At 49.3% G+C, this 26184-nt stretch overlaps 1 protein-coding gene across 1 annotated transcript in view; it reads right to left on the reverse strand.

Moving 5' to 3' along the window:
• STX1B (syntaxin 1B) overlaps positions 1-26184 on the reverse strand; it is a 395893-nt gene that overhangs the window by 176871 nt on the left and 192838 nt on the right. Inside the window, exon 3 of the mRNA XM_078650555.1 lies at positions 4223-4322. Within this exon, the coding sequence (XP_078506681.1) occupies positions 4223-4322 (100 nt within the window). The remainder of the gene's footprint in view (positions 1-4222; positions 4323-26184) is intronic.

Below are 26184 nucleotides of genomic sequence, written 5' to 3' on the forward strand. Positions count from 1 at the left end.
TCTTAGGATGGCTGTCCTCCGTCACCTCAGGAGTATGGGGCACTTCCGCCGTTGCAGCAGCCGGCTTGCCACCACTTCCGCCCGGCGGCAGAAATGCGGCAGGTCGCGGTTCAATGTCACCGCGAAGGCCCACCGGACCCGCCGCTCGTCACCTTCAGTTCACTGCTTTGGAGCGCCTCTCGACTCCGCCTGCGTGCACCGCTCTGCCCCGGACCGCAGCTCTTGCCACGGGGGCCTCGTTACTGGACGGATAAATGCTCGGAATAATGGAAACGGGCGCCTCTCACACAGAGCTCAGCAGCTACGCAGCCATCTTCATCGGCTGCTAACCACGCCCCCCTTAGTTTGTCTTTTTAACTCTTAAATGAATGTTATGAATTATTGTCGTCATTGTTGTGCGATGCTAGGCCAGCCAGCTGTTTAGCCTTTAGTTGCATTTATGAAATGTTTACTTCGCTGAGGTGGATGGCCATGAATCCTGGTTGTTTATCATATGCTGGAAGGAGGGTTTACAAACTGTTCTTTAGTTAACGTCAAAAATGTATCTTACTGACTTATTTATTATTAAGTGTATTGCATGCTTCTGCCAATTAAGATCTAGCATAAAGTATAGACATAACACATGAGTGACAATGTTTTACTTGTTTTATGTCTCTGACATGAGGCCTGATTTATGAAGGAATGACGAGTAGTGTTTATTCTTGTTTGCACATTCAGCAATGTTTTATTGTTTTAATTTTTGCTATAAAGACAGGCGTTTTAAATGGACATTCTATCATCTCCTTGCAAGTTGTGTCTACTCTGTTACTGTATTGTTATTTATTTTATATTTTTGAGTGACTCTGATGGCATAATGCTGAATAAAGAGCATTCTGACTTAAAAAAGTTCAGCTAAGTTTGTATTGTGCCCCCCCTTTTCAACTATTGTGGAGAGGAGTTGGCCTAACGGCTAGGGGGGTTGACGGGGAACTGGGTTCGAGTCTCGACAATGACGCTGAACATCCTGTGGTTCTGGGCAAATCACGTAATCTCCCCATGCCTAACAAAAATGATGAATGTGTCCTCATGTAACACAACTGGTGCTATGTAAAGCGCTCTGATACTCGATACTCGGTAAAGTTTGCGCTATATAAAACTCCTTAAAAAAAAAACTATTAAAGGACACGTGTGACATTAAATGATTGCTGTTTTCAATACGATATGCTATGTACAGCTGTATAGCTAATGCACAAGTTCTTCAAGATATTTCAGTTGAAGAACATAACCGGGGATGAATGTTTCGCATTTAGTTTTTAGGATACATACTCTTCACTGGTTGTGTGTTAAATGAAGCGTTTGAACATCTGGAAATGTGATTGTACTACTGAATATGGAACATGGAAATATCTTCATATAAGAATATTGTGGACAAAATATAAAGACAAAACTACTGCAAGGTAAGTGCATATAGAGAAGGTACAGATTTACTATTCCTAACTCCACATCTACATACCTTATATGAGATGTATATCTTCAAGGTACGTAGGTTTGGAGTTAGGTATAGAAAATCTATACTTGCTTACCATTTGATACTTCAGTTTCGATATTTTGGCCTCGATATTTATATACCACGACATTCTGTCTTCGATATTCAGGGGGCGCACCTGGAAGTATGATAACGAACATGCTAGCTTACCAGGAATGTATGACGTTACAACGCATGCTTTTACCACGCATGCTGTTACAACGCAGGTTTTACTACGCATACCATTACAACGCATTACACTTGGGGCTGCTAGATAGTGAATAGTTTAATTTACTATTCCAACTCCAGTCCCCGTGGATAGTAGGGAAGGTGTTGGATAGTAAATTAAACTTATTCCCTATCCTAGAGCGCCCCCCAGTGTAATGCGTTGTAATGGTATGCGTAGTAAAACCTGCGTTGTAACAGCACTGCGTGGTAAAAGTTTAGTTGTAATGGTTGTAAACCGCTTACCAGGGGTGATGCTAACATATTCCAGAATATGTCTCAAGAGGGAAACCCGTAAAGTGTTATGCTGCTCATGTGGCAGGAGGCAAATCACTGTGACATTGACTAGCTCAGTGTGCCAGAGCTGCTCTTCAGAGTGCTAGGACTGTTGCACGTTACTTACTAAACAGACTAAGGCATCATACATTTGTGTTGTCTACCTGGTTACTAGTACTGAAGTGATACCAGTGTTGGCACTGTATTAGCTTGAAAAGCAAACCTTGCCAGAGCACTTTCTACTTTGCCCACTTTTTCTTCTACCTGTGAAAAACAAGGTGTGTGTGATGGGTGCTGCTTTGAGTCAGATGTGGCAGTGTGGTGTTTGCATTGGCAAAGGATTGCTCCAACAGTATGACCATGGATACTTTTATGAGGTATACAGCCTTTACAACGAAACTTTTACAACGAACTACCATTACAACGCAACTTTTACAACGCAAACTATTACAACGCATAGCGCTGGGGGGCGCTCTAGGGTAGGGAATAGGTTTAATGTACTATCCAACACCTTCCCTACTATCCACGGGGACTGAAGTTGGAATAGTAAATTAAACTATTCACTACCCAGCGCCCAAAAGCATTATGCGTTGTAATGGTATGCGTTGTAAAACTTACGATGTAAAGGTAGGCGTTGTAAAAGTACATCCCTTTTATGACCAAGTTAAGGCTTCCCATGCAACCCTGTAGGAAGACAGAGGTTGCAACCTCTAGGTAAAGTCAGCATTCCTGAATGATCAATCCATTCCTGAATAAGGTCAGTTTACTGGTTTATGATGAAGCTGCCTGTTTAAACAAGAATTGGCAAAGTCAATAGGCCTGACTTGAATTTTCAGTTACAATTCAGACCTACTGGCTTTACCAAAGCTACTCCGCGCACTAAGGACCTGATTCACAAAGGTGAGGGTGTAGTTACACTTATGAGTAAGTTGACCACTTTGTGGCTTTTCACAAAATCCAAATGTAAATTTATGTCAAAACGGTAACTCATATGACTGCACCAAACTGGAGGGTCTGAAGGCTAGACACTTGTGAGTAATTTACACGTGTTGTCCATTAAAAAATCAGAATGTAAATGTACCCAAAAGCGCAACTTATACTCAAATTTTGAGAATAGTCAAAAATGTGTACACTTACTCAAAAGTGTAAAATACTCATAATTGTGTATAGCCCCCAGACACTTAAATTTGATGGAAAAATGCAAGTTACACTTTTGGAGTAAATTTACTTTTGAATTTTGTGAATAGCAAAAAAGTAGTACACTTACTGAAAAGTGTGAATTATTCAAAAGTGTAAGTTACCTTTGTGAATCAGGCCCTTATTTTTTTATTTAATCACTGTATTAATATAGGAGCTGGCAGGTGTGCCACATCTTATCAGTGGCCTGGCGGCTGAACGTAAATATAAAGAGTACTGATACTGCAACGCTCCTATGGATTCAGTAGTAATTCATTTGTTTTGCCATACAGCGAAACAAGGTGTCTCACAGTGATCAAAACATAACAACGATAGTTTTTTATACAGTGTGTGGATGAGATAATGCACTGAATGTAACAAAAGGTGTGTGACTGGGTGTAATTGTCGGATGTAAAAAGTATTTTTATGCATTTCAATTAAAGCAAATACTAGGAAGCAGACGGATAAATCTGTAGCTAGTATCATAATGACAAGACTAAGATACTCATCTAGGTGATTCAAGATGTGATTGGCAATGTCTCATGCCAATGATTGGACGGGGTCTGCTTAAGCAATGCAAGGGTTGGAATGGGGTTGACCTTAAGTAAGCTCTCTCTAATTCTCTCTTTAGCCTCTATCTCTATCCCTCTCTCTTTTTCTCTATCTCTCTCGGTCTCTCATTTTTTCTTTCTCCTTCACTCTCTCTCTATTTCTCTCTCTCTCTCTAAGAAGATGAACATGGAGGAAGGAAACATGGTATTCTGCAGGCTTGTAAAATATGGCAATGTATTTGAAAATATCTCCAAAACCAAACTCACATTCAATTATACATTGAGTAATTCAATGCTTTTAAGATTTGAGCATTTTTATGATAATATTAAGACAGAGATACTAGATGAGGAAATGCTCAACCACAAAACCTAACACATGCCTCGCTCAGCAGACAAGCTGGGAAGGAACAGGAGTTGCTCCAAGGGACAAAGGAAGGGAGGGATGAGTCTCACACTCCAGAGTTTTTTCTGCACTTGAAGCTCTACTCACTCTCATCTGGGTTGGGGGCAGCCAGGATGGCGCTGTGCTGTTTCTTCACGTGCTCCACATCTTCCGAGAGTTTCTCTATGCATCCGCGGATCTCCTCCACCTGCAACCAGAGGTAGAGTGTTAGGCAGCTCAGAACGACTGTGCTCAAACATGCTTCCCTGGTCCATTGACATTTCCTGAGTTAACACTGTAATGCAGCTACCTGTGCAAGTGGGAGAAACAACTCTGCTCTGTCAATCGCCTCACTGCCTGCCTACCCCTTTTTTAGGGTTGGTCACTGACCTCATCAGCACTATCATCTGTCAGGATGAGCTCACAACAAGTAGAGGCTGTCCTGTGCTATGAATTGGTTCCTCATTATGAGGTCCCTGCTAATCCCGATTTGGCCAGTAACAAAAGTCACTGGCTGAATCAGGGTTACAGAATCTGGACTATCTCTGCGGATCTTTGGGACTTCACTTGAAGACTGTCAGCTGGAAGCTGGAGGAGGCTCAGGGTGAAATATAGAGAGAAAATGAGGAATTATCAGTGGAATTAGTCTGGGAATTATTGGTTTCCCTTGTTATTCCTCAATTCTAATGAGACCCTCAGAGTCCTACATGTAACCCATGGCAACTACCCTCTCCCCGAGCTAACTATTCCTTCGATGATGGTAGCTCCGCGGGGAGAGGAGCTACCGAGGGAGATATCAAGGACCTTGTGAGGAGTCTCACAGACATCTGAGAGGTAATGCTTCTCACTGCCCATTCCAAGAACTCTGAGGGAAAGTAGCTTAAGAAGAACCCAAGAATGAAGGACATACCAGTTCTGAGCAAAGAAGAGGGAAGTTGGAGCAGTCAATTTGATAAAAGACTAGCACCACAGGCAGCACAGTACTGCATCACCATATATAGAAGGCAATATTTACCAATCACAAACTGCTCTTGTGGAAGTTTGCACACAGGGTACCCGTGAAACATTTCATCACCTTAGGGCATCCTTTGTAATGCTAAATCACAAACAGCGGGTTGTTAATCTCAACTCCCAGCACCACACATCACTTCTCCCATCAGCCAGCACCACTCACTGATTTGCAATATGGCCATTATGACAAGTGGGCCAGAAAATTCGACACATGTGCAAAGCTCCGTTAGCCTAGGGTTCAGAAATGTGTCTTGTGTGGACTTTCTATAAAGCCTGCACCATCAGTAAAAATTATTCCAGATCAAACCTGACATAATTTATTGGAAGGAAAAGATCAGGTAATTATCGGTAACTGTGGATGTTAAGCACAAGGTGCCAAAATCTGCTTGTTCTGTCACATTTTTGAGGGCTGAACTCATAATAGGCAATAATTACCTCACCCAATAAATACCAATCTCCAAGGTATGGGAGTTTATCATTGTCACCAATCACTCCGGTGTAAAAACAACGGGTGATCGACAGAATGCAGAACAATGTCATACATTCACCCCAGTACAGAGATCTGGGCCTAAATCGATTGTTTTTTTGCTCACCATGCCATTCCAGTTTGAACCCAGCCATATGCAAATCAGTCTTGACCCTGTGCCCCATGGGAACAGTCCAGCCCAAACTGCCAAGCCAGGTCCTCCCTGGACTGGAAACAAGCATCCAAGGACCGGTTTCCGGCTTTCAGCTCTCATCAGCCTGGATAGCTTGATTCCAGTGGCATGGAGAGCACAGGACTCACGTCTGAGCATACCCGTCCCACTCGGGGTGACAAATGCAAAAACAACAGGTGATGGACAGAATGCAGAACAATGTCATACATTCACCCCAGTACAGAGATCTGGGCCTAAATCCATCGTTTTTTTGCTCACCATGCCATTCCAGTTTGAACCCAGCCATATGCAAATCAGTCTTGAACCTGTGCCCCATGGGAACAGTCCAGCCTGAACTGCCAAGCCAGGTCCTCCCTGGACTGGAAACAAGCATCCAAGGACTGGTTTCGGGCTTTCAGCCCTCATCAGCCTGGATAGCTTGATTCCAGTGGCATGGAGAGCACGGGACTCACGTCTGAGCATACCCGTCCCACTCGGGGTGACATCATTTTTTGCTCACCATGCCATTCCAGTTTGAACCCAGCCATATGTTGTTTTGCATTTGTCACCCCAAGTGGGATGAGTATGCTCAGACGTGAGTCTCATGCTCTCCACACCACTGGAGTCAAGCTATCCTGGCTGAAGACGGCTGATAGCCAGAAACCGGTCCTAGGATGCTTGATTCCAGTCCAGGAAAGACATGGCTTGGCAGTTCGGGCTGGACTGTTCCCATGAGGCACAGGGTCAAGGCTGTTTTGCATATAGCCATGTCTGAACTGGGGTGGTGTGGAGTGCAAAAAAACGATGGATTTAAGCCCAAATCTCTGTACTGGGGTGAATGTATGACATTGTTCTGCATTCTGTCCATCAACTGTTGCTTTGCATTTGTCACCCCGAGTGGGATGGGTATGCTCAGACAAGAGTCCCATGCTCTCCACACCACTGGAGTCAAGCTATCCTGGCGGAAGGCGGCTGATAGCCAGAAACCGGTCCTAGGATGCTTGATTCCGGTCCAGGAAAGACATGGCTTGGCAGTTCGGATTGGACTGTTCCCATGAGGCACAGGGTCAAGGCTGATTAGCATATAGCCATGTCTGAACTGGGGTGGTGTGGAGTGCAAAAGAACTATGGATTTAGGCCCAGATCTCTGTACTGGGGTGAATGTATGACATTGTTCTGCATTCTGTCCATCAACTGTTGTTTTGCATTTGTCACCCCGAGTGGGATGGGTATGCTCAGACGTGAGTCCCATGCTCTCCACACCACTGGAGTCAAGCTATCCTGGCTGAAGACGGCTGATAGCCAGAAACCGGTCCTAGGATGCTTGATTCCGGTCCAGGAAAGACATGGCTTGGCAGTTCGGGCTGGACTGTTCCCATGAGGCACAGGGTCAAGGCTGATTTGCATATAGCCATGTCTGAACTGGGGTGGTGTGGAGTGCAAAAAAACGATGGATTTAGGCCCAGATCTCTGTACTGGGGTGAATGTATGACATTGTTCTGCATTCAGTCCATCAACTGTTATTTTGCATTTGTCACCCCGAGTGGGATGGGTATGCTCAGACGTGAGTCCCATGCTCTCCACACCACTGGAGTCAAGCTATCCTGGCTGAAGACGGCTGATAGCCAAAACCGGTCCTAGGATGCTTGAATTCCGGTCCAGGAAATACATGGCTTGGCAGTTCGGGCTGGACTGTTCCCATGAGGCACAGGGTCAAGGCTGATTTGCATATAGCCATGTCTGAACTGGGGTGGTGTGGAGCGCAAAAAAACGATGGATTTAGGCCCAGATCTCTGTACTGGGGTGAATATATGACATTGTTCAGCATTCTGTCCATCAACTGTTGTTTTGCACCAATCACTCCGGTGCACATATAATATGTCAGGACCATAGAGTTCCCAAGGTATTTCATCACCACACACATAGAGAGGAACAAACAAAGACGTCACCTCATATTTCATCACCATGCCAACAAAAACAACACGTTCAGTTCCTGCAGCATTTCAGTAATACAACCAACTCCCCAGTTTTTCAGTACACAATCGGTTTCTCCCGAATCTCATCACCAGGTGGTTTTTCTAGTGCTTCAGGCCACAATTACGAGGTAAGAGTTAAACTCCATTTCCTGAAAACATAAAGAATTTGGGGGCATATTACCAAGCAATTAGCGATAATTATCGCTATTGCTGGTTAGAGACAAAAATTTACAGCAGAGCTGCGGCGATTTTTATCGCAGATAAACCTTGGTATTACCAAGTTTTATCGCAAATGCGATAAAAACGGCCGCAATGCATGAATATCGCTGAAAAGTCAGCGATATTCATGCATTATCGAGCTAATGCTCTTAGCTATGTTATCCACCTCCCATTGGATAACATGGCTAAGAACTGCTCAGGGCAGGTGTTAGCTTTTGGAGATATTCGCGCTTAGCGCGAATATCTCCAAAAGTTAGTAATAGGAGATAGCGATGTTAGCGACTGTTTCCAGTCGCTAACATCTTGGGACGCCCACTTTGCATGTCATTAGTGATAATTATCACTGACATGCAAAGTGGGGCCCAAGATGGTCGCTATCTCCTACTAGCTGTCGCTAACTGGTGTTAGCGACAGCTAGGTAATAGGGAGATAATTTTATCTCCACTTTCTTGGCTTTTAAAGCCAAAAAAGAGATAAACCCCCTTGATAATATGCCCCTTCGTGTTTTAAGTACTGATTCTGCACGTTATGCCTCGTATCCAAGTTCACAATTCAGGATAAGAGATATTTAAGCATACCTGGTAAATACCTCAAATGAAGCTGATGGTATTTACTGAATGTGGGAACTACTTACCCCAGATTAATTGTATTTACTAATGCAAGCCATAGTTTTCTGATCCCTGAACAAACCTCTGACTGTGCAGGGTTTGGTAGTCTGAGTTGTGCAGAGTTTACCTTACCTGGTAAATACTGGTTGAGATAAAAGTCTGTACCCTTTGTTAAATTTTGGCATGTCAAACGTGCTGGAATTTGAAAGGGGAAAAGAGGTAGGATTATACTGTGAGATGCATATTTAGGTTTGGTTAGCAATAAAACATGCATGTTATTACCCAATCACTCGTAATAGGTACAATTTATCACACCCAATAAATTCTGAATACTGGGGAGTCATATTTTACCGGGTGCGATAAGTAGCACCTTCGCTGTGGGGGGCACATAATCGGGGCCCAATGTGATAAATACTCTACCCTATTTGCAAATCCTATAATCAGGGCTGTTTGTCTTCAAAGTGTATGTCCACTTTCCTCTCCCTCTCCCATTGTGGTGTTGAGGAGGGTGAAAGAATGTCCTGCCACAAACAAGCATTTTACATATTGATAGCAAAAAGCACATTAGCGGTTTCGTCAATGTGGAAAGTGGGGGCTAATCTCTGCTTACTGGGGAGGATAGAGGTTTCCAGCAGACTGACAAGCATGACCACTGTTAATTTAGTCTTTCTGTTACTTCCCAATTCCAGACCTCTCAGAGCTCCCTCTGTATTAAATTATCCTACAAATCTCCTAATTATTTCAGCACCACAGGCATATTTCCCAATACTTCCTTATGGCAAACAGTCCTTCTGATATTTCACTTCCCACTCAGTTTCCAAGTATTTCTTCCCCAACCCACCCCGTCCTCTAGCATATCAGGACCGCTCATAGGCCCAAATGTATCAAAGGGTTTTACCTATTATGTGTCTCTGGGAAAATGTGTTTCGGGCATTTTGGCCTATAGTTCCAAGAGTATTTCTCACACATGCAGTCCTGCACACATCACACGGCCCTTCAGTATTTTAGAGCCATATACAGCAGTGCCAGTATTTCATCATCATACTCAGGTGGCCCAGTGTTCCATCACCATGGACAACTGTCACAATATTTCACTATCGCAGTCAGCTGTCCCAATATCTGAGCACCATAGACATCTGTCTCTAGCTCATTCCAGTGGCAGCTGTTACGCTATTACATCGTCATAGACAGCTGCCCCAATATTTCGGCACCAAAGACAGTGAGGCCTATATACTAGTCAAACCGCAGTTATTCCAATATTTCAGAACCACACACAACTGTCCTAATATTGCCACACTATTTCAGTACGAGGCGCGGTGGTCCTACACTTTCAGGACCAGAGACAGCGCCCCAGTATTTCACAGAGAGCTGCCCCGATATAGCAGCCCCGCATCCAGGCGACCCAAAATCTCTGCACTATAAGCAGCTTTCCTCATATTTCAGCACCATAGACAGCTGTCCCACTATTTCAGGTAGACACCCACGCGAATATTTTTGCCACTTGACCAGCTTTTCCTATATTTCAGCCACACAGACACCTGCCCTGTATTTCAGCACCGACGACAGCCATCCTAATATTTCTGCAACATAGATAAAAGGCCCAGTACTTCAGCAGCAAGTACAGCTGTCACAATATTTCACCATCCCAGACAGGCATTTCACAACCTTATCAAATACTTAATAATTGAAGCTTCTCGGCAAACTGCCAATGCCTTCCTTTTAGTAACGCCGTGTCCCCTGACTTGATACTTTTTTTTATTGAAATACTTGTTTTTTATTCGGTACTTTCTCATTCTTAAATGAAACACTTTTTAGTGTTCATAAAATGTCTCGTCCATTTCAAATATCAACTGTCAATGGGTAAAATTTCCCTACCGTCTTCAGTAAGTTCTCCTGGCTATAAATCATTCAATGGGCTGTCATCACTTTTATAAAATAATCGCATGTTCAAAATTATTATAAGTACTTTGTTTAAACGTGCCAGATATTATCCCGGCGTATCTCCTTTTTTAGCCACTCAAAACATCAGCCTATCGCCCATTAATGTGATCCGACATGCTAACCGGTCCTTTGTTTTTCTTGTCCTTGTAGGGGGATTTTAAACATGAAGTAATATTTATATTACATTTTTAGTACCTCCAACAGTCTTTGTTATAAATGTCAGTCCCTTACACCTGTGTTCTTTATATATGTTATACAAAGCCCAGCATCAAACAGGAGAGGCTATTTTGAAATGTGGACAAAAGCTGACACTCACATGTGCCTTTTTATTTTTCCACAATAAACACAAGGAATGCAAAACTCTGAGAGTGAGCAAGTCAAATACTCAAAGAGGTTGGGAGGAGGAAGTCATCTTCCAACAAGCAATGTCCAAATTATATTTTTCACTGCTTTTAGGTTGAAATGATCAGACAATGCAAGCTGCATGGTTGCAAAAGACCTATTATGGGCTTACCAAAGAATGCACAGGGACTTACAACTCCCCCATTTCTTGCAATTGGTTGGCTTTATTGGCAGTCACATTTAATTGCTGCTTATTTAATGGCTTTCTTTGTCCATCTTGTTTTTGTTCCTCCCTGGGAGCATAGACTTTGTATCATCCTCTTGACTGGCTGACTTGTGTTCTTCCACTGGTCACTTTTAGGGAACTATTTTTTCTTTTGTGTTAAGCGCACCATCAGAGTGCATGTGTTTCCAGCTATCTCCCTTCGCAAGCCAAATACCCACACATATACTCTGCTTTTGATCTCTCCCTTGTGACTGCATGCTTTCTCTCTCCTATGTACCTACCTGCTAATCACACTCTGCTCAGTGTTCCTGTTTCCTCGTATGCCCCTCCCCGTTCACGAGTAGCTGTCTCCCTCGTGTGCCCCCCCAAGGTCTCTCGCTCCTTTATGCCCCCCAAATCTCCACTGCTTCACCCCAACCTGCTCCCGCTCCCTCTTCTCTGTTAACCTCCCCCCATCTGTGCAGTTCTTTTTTTCAAACAACACAGGCAAACAAAAAACATTGCCTTTTACTGATGTTGTTCAGCATTGGCAAAGCTAATAGGTCTCAAAGGTAAGATACATTGGCTTTGCCAATGCTTGTTATTTTGTTGGCTGTAAGTCCTACATGACATTAAAAATGTGATTCTTAAGGTTTGTTTTAAATTTTCTTACTGTAAAATATTTAACATTTAAAACATTGCATTTATGGTCAGTGTTGTCTTTTGAAAGCATCTGGTCGAAACCTTATTGGCATGTCAGCAACACTTGTGAATTGGCTAAGTTCTGCTCAGACATTCTTTGCTTACCCTCATGAGCCTCTGGACATTCCTTCATGTCAGGCAGTTTATAGGCCGCTGCCTTACAAGAACAGCCTTCACAAATACACACTTCTCTCAGTTACACATACACAAGTACAGCAGTGCCAAACAGAACAAATGTAGCATGGGTAGCAGCAGCACAAGCTTCCGTCGCATACACATCAGGTAGCTACTTTGCACTGTTAATTTTGAAGCAAAATAGATATAGCACGAGCTGCAATGGTGAAAGTGTTCTTCATACTAAAAAAAATAGGGGTGCACAAACAAAAACATACATACCCATATACAAACGAGCTCAGTGCACCCCTCGTTTTATGGCTTACAAGTTCTCTGGTGCCACTAGGTGTACAGGCAATTCTTGTAGGATTCATTTAAGCATCAGGTGGCCTACATTAATAAATCTTGCTAACAAAACATAGGGATTTTGCAACTGGTTGTGGGATTAAGTCTATGGAAAAGTCCAGTGGTGTACAGTCAGGGCCAGTTCTAGGGTTTTTGGGGCCCTGGACAGAAAGGGAATGTGTGAGACCCCTCTAAATTGCACAGACTTGACACATTCAGGGCGCTTTGCACCTGATTAGATGTCCCTGCTCCTGAAGCTGCAGCCCCTCCCTCTCAGCCACCTACAAGCACCTCTTAACAGCTCATCAAGGGCTGAAGGTGTGGGGGTTGCTTATCTCCAGAGAGGGTTAATACTGCCAGGGAGCTGAACTGCAGGGTAATAACCATCCCGCTGTGCATCTCCGTGGGTGGGGGGGAGGCCTATTTGCAGGACAAACCTGAAGAACCTGTCTTCTTACAACTGGGAATGGAGGTGGGCCACCTCCCCTCCGGTACCCCTTGCTACACCATAGCAGTGAGGCCAGGGGAGAGGAGCCCCTAAGGTGGTGCACTTGCCAGGTGGCACCTTTCATGCCGTGGTCCAGATCTGTCGCACTGGTGCAGGCCCCAGAGGGCTGAGTACGGGGCCCTGGGCAGCTGCCCATGCCTAGCGCAGCCCTGTGTACAGTGATGTGCAAGCCACATGATGCCCTGAACTCACGCACTTGGTTTGGTAGCCATTTCATGGTGACCAACTGCATGTCACCCACACACTGCCTACTGCTGGAATCATCGGGTCTGAGTCCAGCAACTCCTCTCGACCCCCAGCACCTCTCTGTACCTCACAAGTATGACTGACATGGGCGCTTTGGGATCTGCCCACCAGAAGCTACATCAAGTCTCAAAGGCTCTTGAATCCCAAACAGAACGTGCCCCCCTCTAGGACAAGGCATGCTCCACCTCGGGGGGGGTTTCCTGAAGCTGAGCTGACTGTCTCCCTTCCACTCACACCGGGCTGCCCTTTTTGTCAAAATTCCGGAGCTCTACAATCCTCACCACTCCACTCTCTAGCTAGTCACCATAACTGACCAGCTCTGGAAAGTTCCATTCCATAAAAACTTCTTCTCCTGCAAAATCATCAGTCAGCATGTGGAGTCCCGCCTACTATTATGGAACCACACCGCTTACATCACCCTTACCTCCTAAAAATAATTTTAAAAAAAAATACTTCGTTTGACATCCTTCCATACCTGAAAACATGCGGCATCTCGGTGAAATGTGCCCCTGCTGCACTCTTATACAACTCACATACAAACATCCCTACACACGCATTTGCAGCGCGGACAGGAGGGCATAAGATGGCCGCGCACTGTTTCGGCAGAAACGCAAGCTTTCCTCAAGCGACACAAACAGATACACAGGTGTACTGTAAGCACGATCAGAGGGCGCGCGACCGCACGCACGCACAGTACGTAATACGTAGCCAGCACCCGCAAGAGCTTCCATCGCACGTGCTTAGCAGTCAGAGCTAGCAACGCAGGTGTGAGTTTCAGAAGTGTACAGAACAGGTCGGAAAGAAGCCAGGATACGTCCCTGGCGCCTCTGCTGCCGGTAACAGAGTGGTGGTTTGTCTATGAAGTAAGAAGACAGGATGGCGCTCCCGGGGGTCAATGCTGCCAGTGTCAGAGGGTAGCTCACTGTGATGTGATTGGCTCAAAAAAGGAAGTGCAGACCTCTGCCAGGGATGGGGCACGTTGGCGCAGCAACAGGGTGTCTGCCGCGCTGGGAACTACGCTGGAGTTGTTGCTGGTTGATTTAAAGTTTTGCAAAGTTTAAATTGTTACCACACATGGGGTGACCTGGGCTATCTATTACCGCACAGGGCCACTGAGCTATAGAGAAAAAAGATGAGCTGTCAGATGTCCCCTCAAAAGTAGATGGGACACTATCATGCGGAGAGAGGTCGGCAGTGTATTCCACAATGGTGGTTCGAAATTGAAAGGATCTTCATCCTTGAGTGTTTTTCATATTAGAGAAACATTAGATAGAATGGCCTTGGCCGATCTCAGATTGCGAAAGGGCCCGTAGGCGTGGGAACATGTTCATCAGATTTTCAGGCCCTTGATTATTTATGGCATGGTAGCAAAAGCGCAGCGCTTTACATCTCTTCTCAACTCGCAGCCAGTGGACAGTGCAAAGATGTTGGGAAATGGAGTCGCATGTTTTTTTGATCAAGGAGTAGGTGAGCTGCAGCATTTTGAATAGTTTGTAGTTCTGTTTCTGGAAGTCCAAGATAGACCCATATACATTAGTCCAGCCTTGACAAATTAGATGTTTGGACTAAGGTTCCCAGCTGTCTATCGGCAGGAGATGACAGGTTTTCTTAAGAACCTTAAAGAGAAAAAAACAGGTGGAAGTGGTTTTAGGGATTTGCTCATAAAGAGAAAAAAGCAGGTGAAAGTGGTTTTAGGGATTTGCTCATAAAAAGCCAAGTGGGTATCCAAAAAGATACCTAGGTGATGAGCAGAGGAACTAGGTAGGGGGCCACGGCCAAGGATTGGTGTCCCATTATTGCCAAAGACTAAGACCAGCCCTTTTGATGATTTGAGAACCTAAGAATTAAAGTTCATCCATCCTCAGTTCTCAGCATATATTGCTTAAAATCGAACTTGATTTGTGGTAGACCACCTTTCAGTCTGAGGATCCATGAGGTTTCATCAGCGCTGGAGAAGTAGAAGAGACCAAGGGAGTGAATAATGTCAGAGAAAGGCGCAAGATAAAGACTGAACAAAGTGGCACTGAGAACTGAGCACCGAGGTAGGCTTAGTGGGGCAGTTTAAGATCTATGGGTGAGGAAGAAGCTAAACCACTTAAGGGCACAGTCTCTCACATACCCACTGTTGGACCAGGCCTCATGGCGTGGTTCACCTCTGTCCCTCCACACCCTGTGAGCGTAGGCCTGTCCCCCGAGTCCCCTGCGCAGCCTCCCCATTAGTGTAGCCTGCAACCCGAGCCTGGTCGTCCTACCCCAGTTAAGCCTAGATCCCCCTGGAACCTCGACCAGGCCTGCCTTCCCCGCTCCACTCCCGGCTCCGAGCGCCTAACCTTGCATGCCCCACAAGGCCCGGACGCCATCTTCCCTTCCTGACTTCCCTGTCTCCCTGGGCCTAGCGTGACCCCGGCCCCAGCAAAACCCAGACTCCAAAGGCGCGCCAGTCCCGGTTGGGGGGTAAAGGGCTCCCCGAGTGAGATAAGCCAGGGAGTTTCGATGGCACCTCCGGCCTCCCCTGAGGGGCTGGTTTCTGTCACACCTTTGGCCCTCCCCTGTGGGCCAGTTTCGATCACCCCTCTGGCCTCCCCGAGGGCTGGCTCCAGACCCGCTGGGCGTCTGGGAATTCCCGGACCCATCTTTCAAAGGGATCAAAGAGCCAACCGCCGGACCTCGCCAACGACCAGCCCCCAGGGCCGGAGACCTCTGCCTGCGAGGGTCCGGAGATCAAAGAGCCAAAGGACTATAACTGGGCCCGCCTGACAACTAGCGGGCAGTTGTATCTTGGACCTGAAGCCTGCTGATCTGATCGCGGCTGACCCTAAGAAGACTCACCTGGAACCTCTGAGCCCTGCTGACGCTGTCGCGGCTCCTTCTTCGCCTTAAGGAACTGAACCACCGGAGCCCTGCTGACGCTGTCGCGGCTCGATCTCTAAAGACCACCGGAGCCCTGCTGACGCTGTCGCGGCTCGACCTCTAAGACCATCCGAGCCCTGCTGACGCTGTCGCGGCTCTCACGAACCTCTCCCGATCGAGCCCTGCTGACCTCGTCGCGGCTCGAGGAGTACTCTGGTCCGGCTGGACCATCGAGACCACCATCACGACCGGGCCGACTCGACGAAGGTGAGGCAGCCAGTACGACCACCATCCCGTACCCCCCGGCTCGAGGATTGAGAGCTGTGCGTGGGGTACGCCTCGTACGGACCCAGAGACTAAAAGACTGTCCCGCTTCCCCCTTCCCGAATCCTCAGAGACTTTGTGGTCCTGTTGCCACTGTGTATATAAGAGTGCTTCCTTCATTACTTGCTTATATAACGAACTTGTTCCTAAAACCCAACGGTGTGGTGTCTGTTCGTAGTGTGGTGTGAGCTCAGTGTGTACGATCCCAAACCCAAAGGCCTCCCCGGCGAGGACCTCACAATCAAGACTCGGTAAGTTCTGTGGGAGAGGTGGATCTTGGGGTGTCTGGGTGAGCACAACCTGGCCCTCGGAGATTGCCCCTTCCAACATTGGTGGCAGCGTCGCGATAAGAACCTACGTCTAGGGATCGTACAGTACTGACACACTACCCGAACAAAGAGCAGCCATGAGCGTCACTACCGACAAGACCACCTTCCAGATGGAGCTTCTGGGAGACTATTCGCACCATGAGCTCAAGCAATTCTGCAAAGATCTCCATATCCCATCAACGGGATTAAACACCAAAGAGGACTTCCAACAAGCTCTAACAGCCTGGGTGGAGACCGGAGCCCAACCTCCAGCACCGACGGAAGCCGATGGAGGGGGAGCACCCCTGATCGAAACCCACGCCCCAGAGCAAGAAAGAGCAGAGTCCCCGACGCGGACTTACAGCCCCGAGAGAGGTCTGTCTCGAGAAGAGATGACCGACCGAGAACGCAACCGAAACCACGAGCTAGAACTAGCCCGTTTGAAAATGGAAGGAGAACTCAAGCTGGCCGAAAAGAAGATAGCCATCGAGCATCTACGGCTGCAAGGAGAACTGGAGGAGAAGAATCTCCAGCGAGAACACGACGGAAAGAAGCTCCAGCTGGAGCACGAGCGCAGCATATTGGAAATCGAACTAAAGGCCCGGAACGAAGGCAACAAAACAGCAGCGACCCGAGAGTCTGGTCCCCCAGTGGAACCCAAGGTCCACATCCCCAAGGATGTGGTCAAAGAATATTATAAAAACGATGACATCCAGCAATGGTTTAAGGCCTACGAGGTAGCTATGACCTCACACCGAGTTCCACAGAAAGATTGGGGAGCCGGGCTGTGGGGTCGATTCCTGAGTGAGGGGAGAGACACCCTACTCGACCTACCGTCTGCCGAACAGACCTCCTACAGCCACATGAAAGAGGCCCTCCTCACAAGGTACGGGCTCACTCCAGAAATGTACCGCCAACGCTTCCGAGAATGCAAGAAGATCCCCGGCACCACGTGGGTAGAATATGTCAATTTCTACAGCCGGGCCCTGGAAGGGTGGATCAAGGGCAGCAAAGTATCCACCTTCGAGGGGCTCATCGACCTCATTGCGTATTAGCACTTGTCCCTGAATAGCTTTGTGGAACTCCGACAGCACCTCCTGGACAGCAAGTTGGCCGACCCCCGGAAGCTGGCCGTCGAGGCCGATCGCTGGGTGAGCACCAGAGTACCCCGGGGGCCCGGGGGGGACACTGGCCGAAACGAACAAGGACCATCCCGCCCGAGGGGAGGAGGGGGTCAGAATAGACAGAGGGGTTCCCAGGTAGGGTCCCCGCGCAGTCCCCCCAGAAACCAGCCAGGTACCTCGCCTCCCACAGCGCGCGCAGGGTTTCCCCCAGCTAGGCCAGGGCCCCGGGTCAGCCAAGCCTGCTACCATTGCCAGAAACCCGGGCACTATGCCAATGACCCCCGCTGCCCCTTGTTCCAGAAGCCTGCCGCTGCAGGGCCCCCAGTGCGCCACATCACCTCCGTAGCCCTAGAAGAGGAGGGGGAGGAAGAGTTTGAGGGAGCTGAACCCGAAGCTATGATGTTAGTCTCCTTGGGTGATAGGGAGATGGTCCCCGGAGCTCCCCTACCCGACAACACAGAGAAATACCGGCAGCAGGTGACTATCAACGGCCATCACATAGGGGCGCTCCGAGACACTGGGGCCAGTATCACCGCCGTCAAACGGCACCTCGTCACCGAAGCCCAGATTGTTCCCCACATCTCCTGCAGGGTGATCGCAGCCGATAACTCCGTCCGCACCTGCCGGATAGCTCAAGTCCCGTTCGAGTGGGGGGGTGTCTCTGGAGAGTTACGGGTGGCGGTCCGCTCCGACATGCCGGTGGACTGCCTGCTCGGCAACGATCTAGAGAGCTCCCCATGGCAGCGGGTTGAGAAAAGGACCCACTTAGAGATGGTGGGCCTACCCGAGTGGGCCTGTGTGAGTACCCGGTCGATGACCGCCCGAAGGACCGCCCCCGAAGGGGTGACCTTAGAGGCGGCCCCGGCGACCCCCGAGGACCCCGAGGTCCCTGAACCCTTTGAGACCCCTGAGCTATTCCCCGGGGAGAGCTTCCCCCTCGACGCAGGGCCCATCGGCCCCGACGTCGAACCGACCCCGAGCTTGGACGACCTTCCTGAGCTGGCCCAATGGCGCCAGGAAGGGGGACCGTCCCGAGAAGAGTTCTGCCTAGAGCAGACATCCTGCCCATCCCTGGTGGGGCCACGGCAGCAGGCCGCCGCCCAGGCCGCCGGTGACCAGTCCGGCTCCCACTTTATCTATTGGGAAAACGGCCTATTATACAGCGAGCAAAAGTCCGCCGAGCTAGGGTCCGGCCGAGTGCTGGTGGTCCCCCTACGCTTCCGCGGCTTTCTCCTGAACCTGGCCCATGACGTGCCCCTGGCGGGACACCTGGGACAAGACAAAATGTACCAGCGCCTGGTCACCCACTTCTACTGGCCGGGCATGCGCTCCGATGTGGAGGCCCACTGTAAATCCTGCTCCACTTGTCAGTCCAGCGGAAAGAGCGGAGGGAAGCGCAAGGCTCCTCTCCAACCCTTCCCCGTGGTCAGTACCCCCTTTGAGAGGGTGGGAATCGACATTGTGGGCCCACTCGACCACCGAACCTCCTTGGGGCACCGCTTTATCCTGGTGCTGGTAGACCATGCCACCCGATACCCCGAAGCCGTTCCCCTCCGAACGGTGACCGCCCCCGTAGTGGGGCGGGCCCTCATGGCTATCTTCTCCCGGGTGGGATTCCCTCGAGAGGTCGTCAGTGACCGAGGGACCAACTTCATCTCGAAATACATGAAGTCCCTTTGGCGACAATGTGGGGTGACGTACAAGTTCACCACCCCATACCACCCCCAGGGTAACGGCCTGGTGGAACGCTTCAACCGGACCCTCAAGGGAATGATCATGGGACTCGAAGAGCCCCTGAGGTGTAAGTGGGACGTCCTCCTTCCCTGTCTCCTCTTCGCGTACCGCTAAGTTCCCCAGAAATCCCTGGGGTTCAGCCCCTTCGAACTGCTCTACGGGCACCCCGTCTGGGGACCCCTCACCCTGGTCAAGGAAGGGTGGGAGACGGCGGCCCCAGAGCCCCCTCCCGATGTGTTTCGATACATTTTGGCCCTCCGGAACCAGACGAGGAAGTTCCGAGAGCTGGCCGAGGCAAACCTCGAAGCCAGCCAAGAAGAAATGAAACGGTGGTATGACCAAAATGCCACTCTGGTCGAGTTTCAGCCCAGACAGCAGGTCTGGGTTATGGCCCCCGTAGAGCCCTGTGCCCTGCAAGACAAGTGGACAGGGCCCTTCAAGGTGGTAGAGCGCAAGAGTCAGGTGACCTACCTCATCGATGTAGAGTCCCCCAGGAACCCCTTGCGGGTCCTTCACGTGAACCGCCTCAAGCCCCACTTCGCCCGGTCCGAGTTGAGCTTGCTCCTCGCCACGGACGATGAAGAAGAAGAAGAAACGGAGCCTCTCCCTGATCTCCTGTGTACCAGAGAGAAAGACGGCTCCGTAGAGGGAGTGAGTCTCTCCTCCTCCCTCTCTCCCGAGCAGCGCGAGGACTGTCGCCAGTTGTTGGGACAGTTCTCGGACCTCTTCTCCCTCACCCCCGGCGTCACCAACAGATGCTCATCCCATCCCCCGAGCCGACAAGCTTATCGATCGCCTCGGGGCTGCTCGCTTGCTTAGCATGTTCGACCTGACCAGTGGATACTGGCAGATCGCCCTCACCGAGGGAGCAAAGGAAAGATCCGCTTTTTCCACCCCGGATGGTCACTACCATTTCCGGGTGATGCCCTTCGGAATGAAGAACGCCCCTGCCACCTTCCAGAGGCTGGTGAACCAGGTATTGGCGGGGTTGGAGGAGTTCAGCGCTGCGTATCTGGACGATATCGTAGTGTACAGTTCCCACTGGCCCGAGCACCTCCAGCACCTCTGGGCGGTGCTGACGGCCCTGAGAAGGGCCGGTCTCACCATTAAGGCAAGCAAGTGCCAGATCGGACAAGGGTCCGTAATCTACCTCGGGCACCAGGTCGGAAGCAGCCTCGTAGCCCCCCTCCAGCCCAAGATCGATGCCATCGTGGCCTGGGAGGCCCCCACGACCCAGACGGAAGTGCGGGCGTTTCTAGGGCTCACGGGGTACTACCGCCGGTTCATCAAGAGTTACGGCAGCATCGTAGCCCCCCTCACGGAGTTAACCTCCAAAAACCAGCCGAAGAAAGTCAGCTGGACCCCCGCCTGCCAAGAGGCGTTCGAAACGTTAAAAGACGCCATGTGCACTGCCCCCATCTTGCAGGCCCCCGACTACTCACGAGAGTTTGTAGTCCAGACGGACGCGTCCGAGCATGGCATCGGAGCCGTCCTGTCCCAGGTGAATGAGAACGGCCTAGACCACCCAGTGGCATTCATTAGCCGGAGGCTACTCCCTCGAGAACAAAGGTGGAGCACCATCGAGCGGGAGGCCTTCGCGGTAGTTTGGGCCCTGAAGAAGCTGAGGCCCTACCTGTTCGGTACTCACTTCCGGGTCCAGACCGACCACCGACCTCTCCGGTGGCTAATGCAGATGAGAGGGGAGAATCCCAAATTGCTGCGCTGGTCCATCTCCCTCCAGGGGATGGACTTCACTGTCGAACACCGGCCGGGCGCGGACCACGCCAACGCTGACGGCCTGTCCCGATTCTTCCACCTCAGCGAAGAGAACCCCCAAGAGGATGGGTAGTTCTCCCCGCCTTCATCTGGGGGGGACGCGTGTTGGACCCGGCCTCATGGCGTGGTTCACCTCTGTCCCTCCACACCCTGTGAGCGTAGGCCTGTCCCCCGAGTCCCCTGCGCAGCCTCCCCATTAGTGTAGCCTGCAACCCGAGCCTGGTCGTCCTACCCCAGTTAATCCTAGATCCCCCTGGAACCTCGACAAGGCCTGCCTTCCCCGCTCCACTCCCGGCTCCGAGCGCCTAACCTTGCATGCCCCACAAGGCCCGGACGCCATCTTCCCTTCCTGACTTCCCTGTCTCCCTGGGCCTAGCGTGACCCCGGCCCCAGCGAAACCCAGACTCCAAAGGCGCGCCAGTCCCGGCTGGGGGGTAAAGGGCTCCCCGAGTGAGAATAGCCAGGGAGTTTCGATGGCACCTCCGGCCTCCCCTGAGGGGCTGGTTTCTGTCACACCTTTGGCCCTCCCCTGGGGGCCAGTTTCGATCACCCCTCTGGCCTCCCCGAGGGCTGGCTCCAGACCCGCTGGGCGTCTGGGAATTCCCGGACCCATCTTTCAAAGGGATCAAAGAGCCAACCACCGGACCTCGCCAACGACCAGCCCCCAGGGCCGGAGACCTCTGCCTGCGAGGGTCCGGAGATCAAAGAGCCAAAGGACTATAACTGGGCCCGCCTGACAACTAGCGGGCAGTTGTATCTTGGACCTGAAGCCTGCTGATCTGATCGCGGCTGACCCTAAGAAGACTCACCTGGAACCTCTGAGCCCTGCTGACGCTGTCGCGGCTCCTTCTTCGCCTTAAGGAACTGAACCACCGGAGCCCTGCTGACGCTGTCACGGCTCGATCTCTAAAGACCACCGGAGCCCTGCTGACGCTGTCGCGGCTCGACCTCTAAGACCGTCCGAGCCCTGCTGACGCTGTCGCGGCTCTCACGAACCTCTCCCAATCGAGCCCTGCTGACCTCGTCGCGGCTCGAGGAGTACTCTGGTCCGGCTGGACCATCGAGACCACCATCACGACCGGGCCGACTCGACGAAGGTGAGGCAGCCAGTACGACCACCATCCCGTACCCCCCGGCTCGAGGATTGAGAGCTGTGCGTGGGGTACGCCTCGTACGGACCCAGAGACTAAAAGACTGTCCCGCTTCCCCCTTCCCGAATCCTCAGAGACTTTGTGGTCCTGTTGCCACTGTGTATATAAGAGTGCTTCCTTCATTACTTGCTTATATAAAGAACTTGTTCCTAAAACCCAACGGTGTGGTGTCTGTTCGTAGTGTGGTGTGAGCTCAGTGTGTACGATCCCAAACCCAAAGGCCTCCCCGGCGAGGACCTCACAATCAAGACTCGGCAAGTTCTGTGGGAGAGGTGGATCTTGGGGTGTCTGGGTGAGCACAACCTGGCCCTCGGAGATTGCCCCTTCCAACACCCACCATCTCCAAAAGTATGGGGTGGAAGACCGTGTTAATCACAGTCAATAAGTGCAGTAATATGAGAAGAGTAGGATTGCCATCTTAAAGACTAAGGGCTTGTTTTAGATGTTAATGGAGCAGGTCCCACCATTTCTTTTTTCGACAGTCTTCCTGCCCTCCAGCTTGGTGGCCCGACTGTTGTATTTATATGTTGGCAAGTGTTGCAAAGTCATCCTGTGCCCTTTTTGCTGGGATGTATGATGGTACGACGCGTACTTTGACAACGCGTACCGTTACAACGCTACTTTTACAATGCAAGTCGTTACGACTTGCGTTGGGGGGCGCTGGATAGTAAATAGTTTTATTTACTATTCCAACTCCAGTCCCCGTGGACTCTAGGGATGGAGTTGGATAGTAAATCAAACTATTTACTATCCTGGAGCGCCCCCCAGCGCAAGTCGTTGTAACGACTTGCGTTGTAAAAGTAGCGTGGTAACAGTACCGCGTTGTTAAAGTTTTGTCGTAAAGGATGTTCCCCTTTTTGCTGACTGATACTGGTGGTAACTGATTCTGACTGACCCTGGGCTCTGCCTAACCAGGTCCAGGGCCAGTGCTATACTGAAAGAGACACATTAGAATACAGTTAAAACACCTACATACACTTGGGTACACACTGGTATGGTGGGGGTACCCCTGTGATTGGCATGACGTACCCTATAGGCCCCTAGTATATAATAGGGCAGGGGGATTGAAACTACCTAGAAGTCCCTAAATACCCCACGGCATGGCAGTTTACAGGCCAGTAGCTCATTTTGCGCTTGCATGAGTGCACTGCTGAAGCCCGAGGTCAGTTTAAAAGCAGCCCTCTGTGCCAGGACTGCTTTTAAAAAGTAAATTGTGCCCAAACTCGACTTTAGTGTTTGGAACACTAAACAATGGATAACCTACAATGTTTTGGCATATTGGGAACACCAGGGTCTCTCCTAGGTGTCCCAGGGGTGTTATTTATCAGATATTTATAAAGTACACCCTTATAAAAGGGGTTTTCTATGCCAGCACTAGGGCCACATTGTGGTAAAGTGCTGCTCAAATTCGACTTTGATGCTAGGAGCACTGTGGAGGGAGGATCTGCAATATTTGTACAGATTCAGAACCCCTAAAGTATCCCCTAGTTGCACGTGGGGTGGGGGTCCTGTAGAAATCACTGATGTACTTATAAAATATGTTTTTGTAACCCTAGTGCTGGGAAAATGGCCCAAGTCACTTTCCCATTGCAAATCCCCTGCTACATAGGTTAACATGGTAGGGAGTTATTGAGTAATACCTCTTGATAGGAGAGGGCTAGAAGTGCCATTGAAAGACTTCCCCGAATGGTATTATTAAATTCAACAATATGATATTGTTGAATTTCTCCTAAAGTGTACATACAAGAAGTTATACGATTTTCTTGTTTGTAAGTCCAGATTCAGCCTTCCAGTGGTCTGCCCTGATTGTTCAGAGTTAAGGGGATTAGCCAGGCTGCCTTGAAATGGTGATAAAGAGCCCCTGTGGTCAACCAGCTCTGCTGGCAGGGCAGTGTGCTTTTCCATTGGAATTCCAGGCCTGGGGGGGTGGGGGGAGGGTCGTAAACTATGTCCTTCAAAGAGGAGGGCAAAGAACAGTGTCATTTACAACTCTAAATTTTCCACCTTAGGCAGATGGTAGTATTAAGGAAGGTATGAGCAGATGCAGGGGGGGAGAGTCTACGTAAATTAGCCACCCTAGGGGTGTGTTTAGCCAGCTCTTACCTCCTTGCTGGAAAATCAACCAATATGGATTTGGAAGATTTGATGCACTCTGGGACAAAATATTGTCACACTCTACAGGATGTGGTCATATCTTTGAGGAGTTACCATGCTCTCATTTGTCAGGAGTGACCTCCTGCCTGACCCAGAGAACTTGGAATAAGTATCTGAGAAGGGCAGAGCCCTTCAGATCTGCTGCTTGAAACTTACTGAAGCAAGACATTGCCAAGCTGAAGAAGATTGCTGTACAAAGATTTCTAAGGCCTGACCTCTGAAGACTGCACCATCTGAAGCTATAGCCCTGTGGATTATTTTTCTGAAAAAGAACTAAAGAGTGGACTCCCTGAAAGCTACAGGTTAAAAGAGCTCATCTGGAACATCACCATCTAAATCAGCACCTTGGAGAACCACCAGTGGATTTGTAAGGTTTTTGTACCAGTGGATTGCGGGAACTGAAGTCCTCAACTTTCAAGGACCATCTTGGAGCTTCCAGACCCTTTGAGTGAGTTTGAGACACTTTGGGACCCCTTGAGGAACTTCAGGAAGATGTTCAAGAAGTTTGGAGAACTTTGGAGCAACTTTGGAGAAAAGCTCCGTAGAGGGGCCGACTCAACCTGGCCAGCCAGGCCGCCTGCCTTCAACGGCGAGTGGGCCAAGCCATCCAGGTTTGTCCCGCTAAAAGCTCCATCGGTCCAACTTCCAGAGTTTGACCAGGACTAGAAGATATCTGAAGCCGGTGAACACTCACCGGATCTGGCTACCTAAAGAGCATCGAGAGACCCGCGAGATAAAGCTCCAGAAAAGTTTCTAAGTTCACTTGTAGAAAAGGTGACCAGGAGCAACTGCGTACGCCAAGCCGCCTATCTTTCATCACCTGTCGGCCTGGATTCCTGGGTTACCCAGCTGAAACGCTAAAGAAAAAGTTTCTAAGTCCGCTCCAGGGAAGCTCATTGAAAGGCAATCCGGTGAACCCTCACCGAATCCGGACTGGCTGGGAGCTTTGAGGGACCTCAGGGAGAAAAGCTCCAGAAAAGTTTTTAAATGTGAAGGTAGAAACTGAGACCGGTACCTGCCGCGAACGGTAGCTGCACAAGGCTCCATTGCGGTCGGCCTGAGTTTTTGACTTTGACCCGGTCTATCGCATGCAGGTGTCCCAATAAGGTGCTATAAACTTCTAACTGCCATATTTTGCTAAATCTTTGAAAATTCATATCTCCGGTTCCCTACATTGAATTTTTGTCGTTTTGGTGTCATGTTAAAGATAAAAATACTTCCTATTTTTATAAATTGGTGATGGGTTTTTATTATGTGTTGTGTCTTAATTATGTACTGAAATGGCATTTTTAAATGCTTTACATACCTGTCTTTGAAGTTAAGCCTGCCTGCTCGCAGCCAAGCTACCAAGGGTTGAGCATAGGAATAATTTTCTAAGACCTGTGCTGAGTCCTTCCATGTGTTAGTGGCCTTATTGCCTATGGCAGACTTACATTTGCCCCTACTAATAACCCACTTTCCAACAGCAAGTCTATGGAGGGAAGACTGTCGCAACCCGCAGTCTGCACCAGAATCTTGCTCCTGCATCGAAGGCATCAGAAGCGTCTATCAGAGGAAGTCCAGCCAAGATTCCCACTGTCCTGATTACGATGTGCCTTTGCTTTGAGGCAACTGCGGTGGGAATACCTCCTACTTTGAGTTGGCATGATCGAAGAAAATTAAGTAGGAACTTACATTTTTACTGTTTCCCACTTCCGTTTCCATCTTGAACCCCATTGTACAGGTCGCCCCTTTGCTTCTTTGACTGCACCACAACACCAAATGACTCAGGTATCACTGGAATCTAAGGTAAGC

Source organism: Lissotriton helveticus, chromosome 7 (assembly GCF_964261635.1).
Source record: "Lissotriton helveticus chromosome 7, aLisHel1.1, whole genome shotgun sequence".
Taxonomy (NCBI): Eukaryota; Metazoa; Chordata; class Amphibia; order Caudata; family Salamandridae; genus Lissotriton; species Lissotriton helveticus.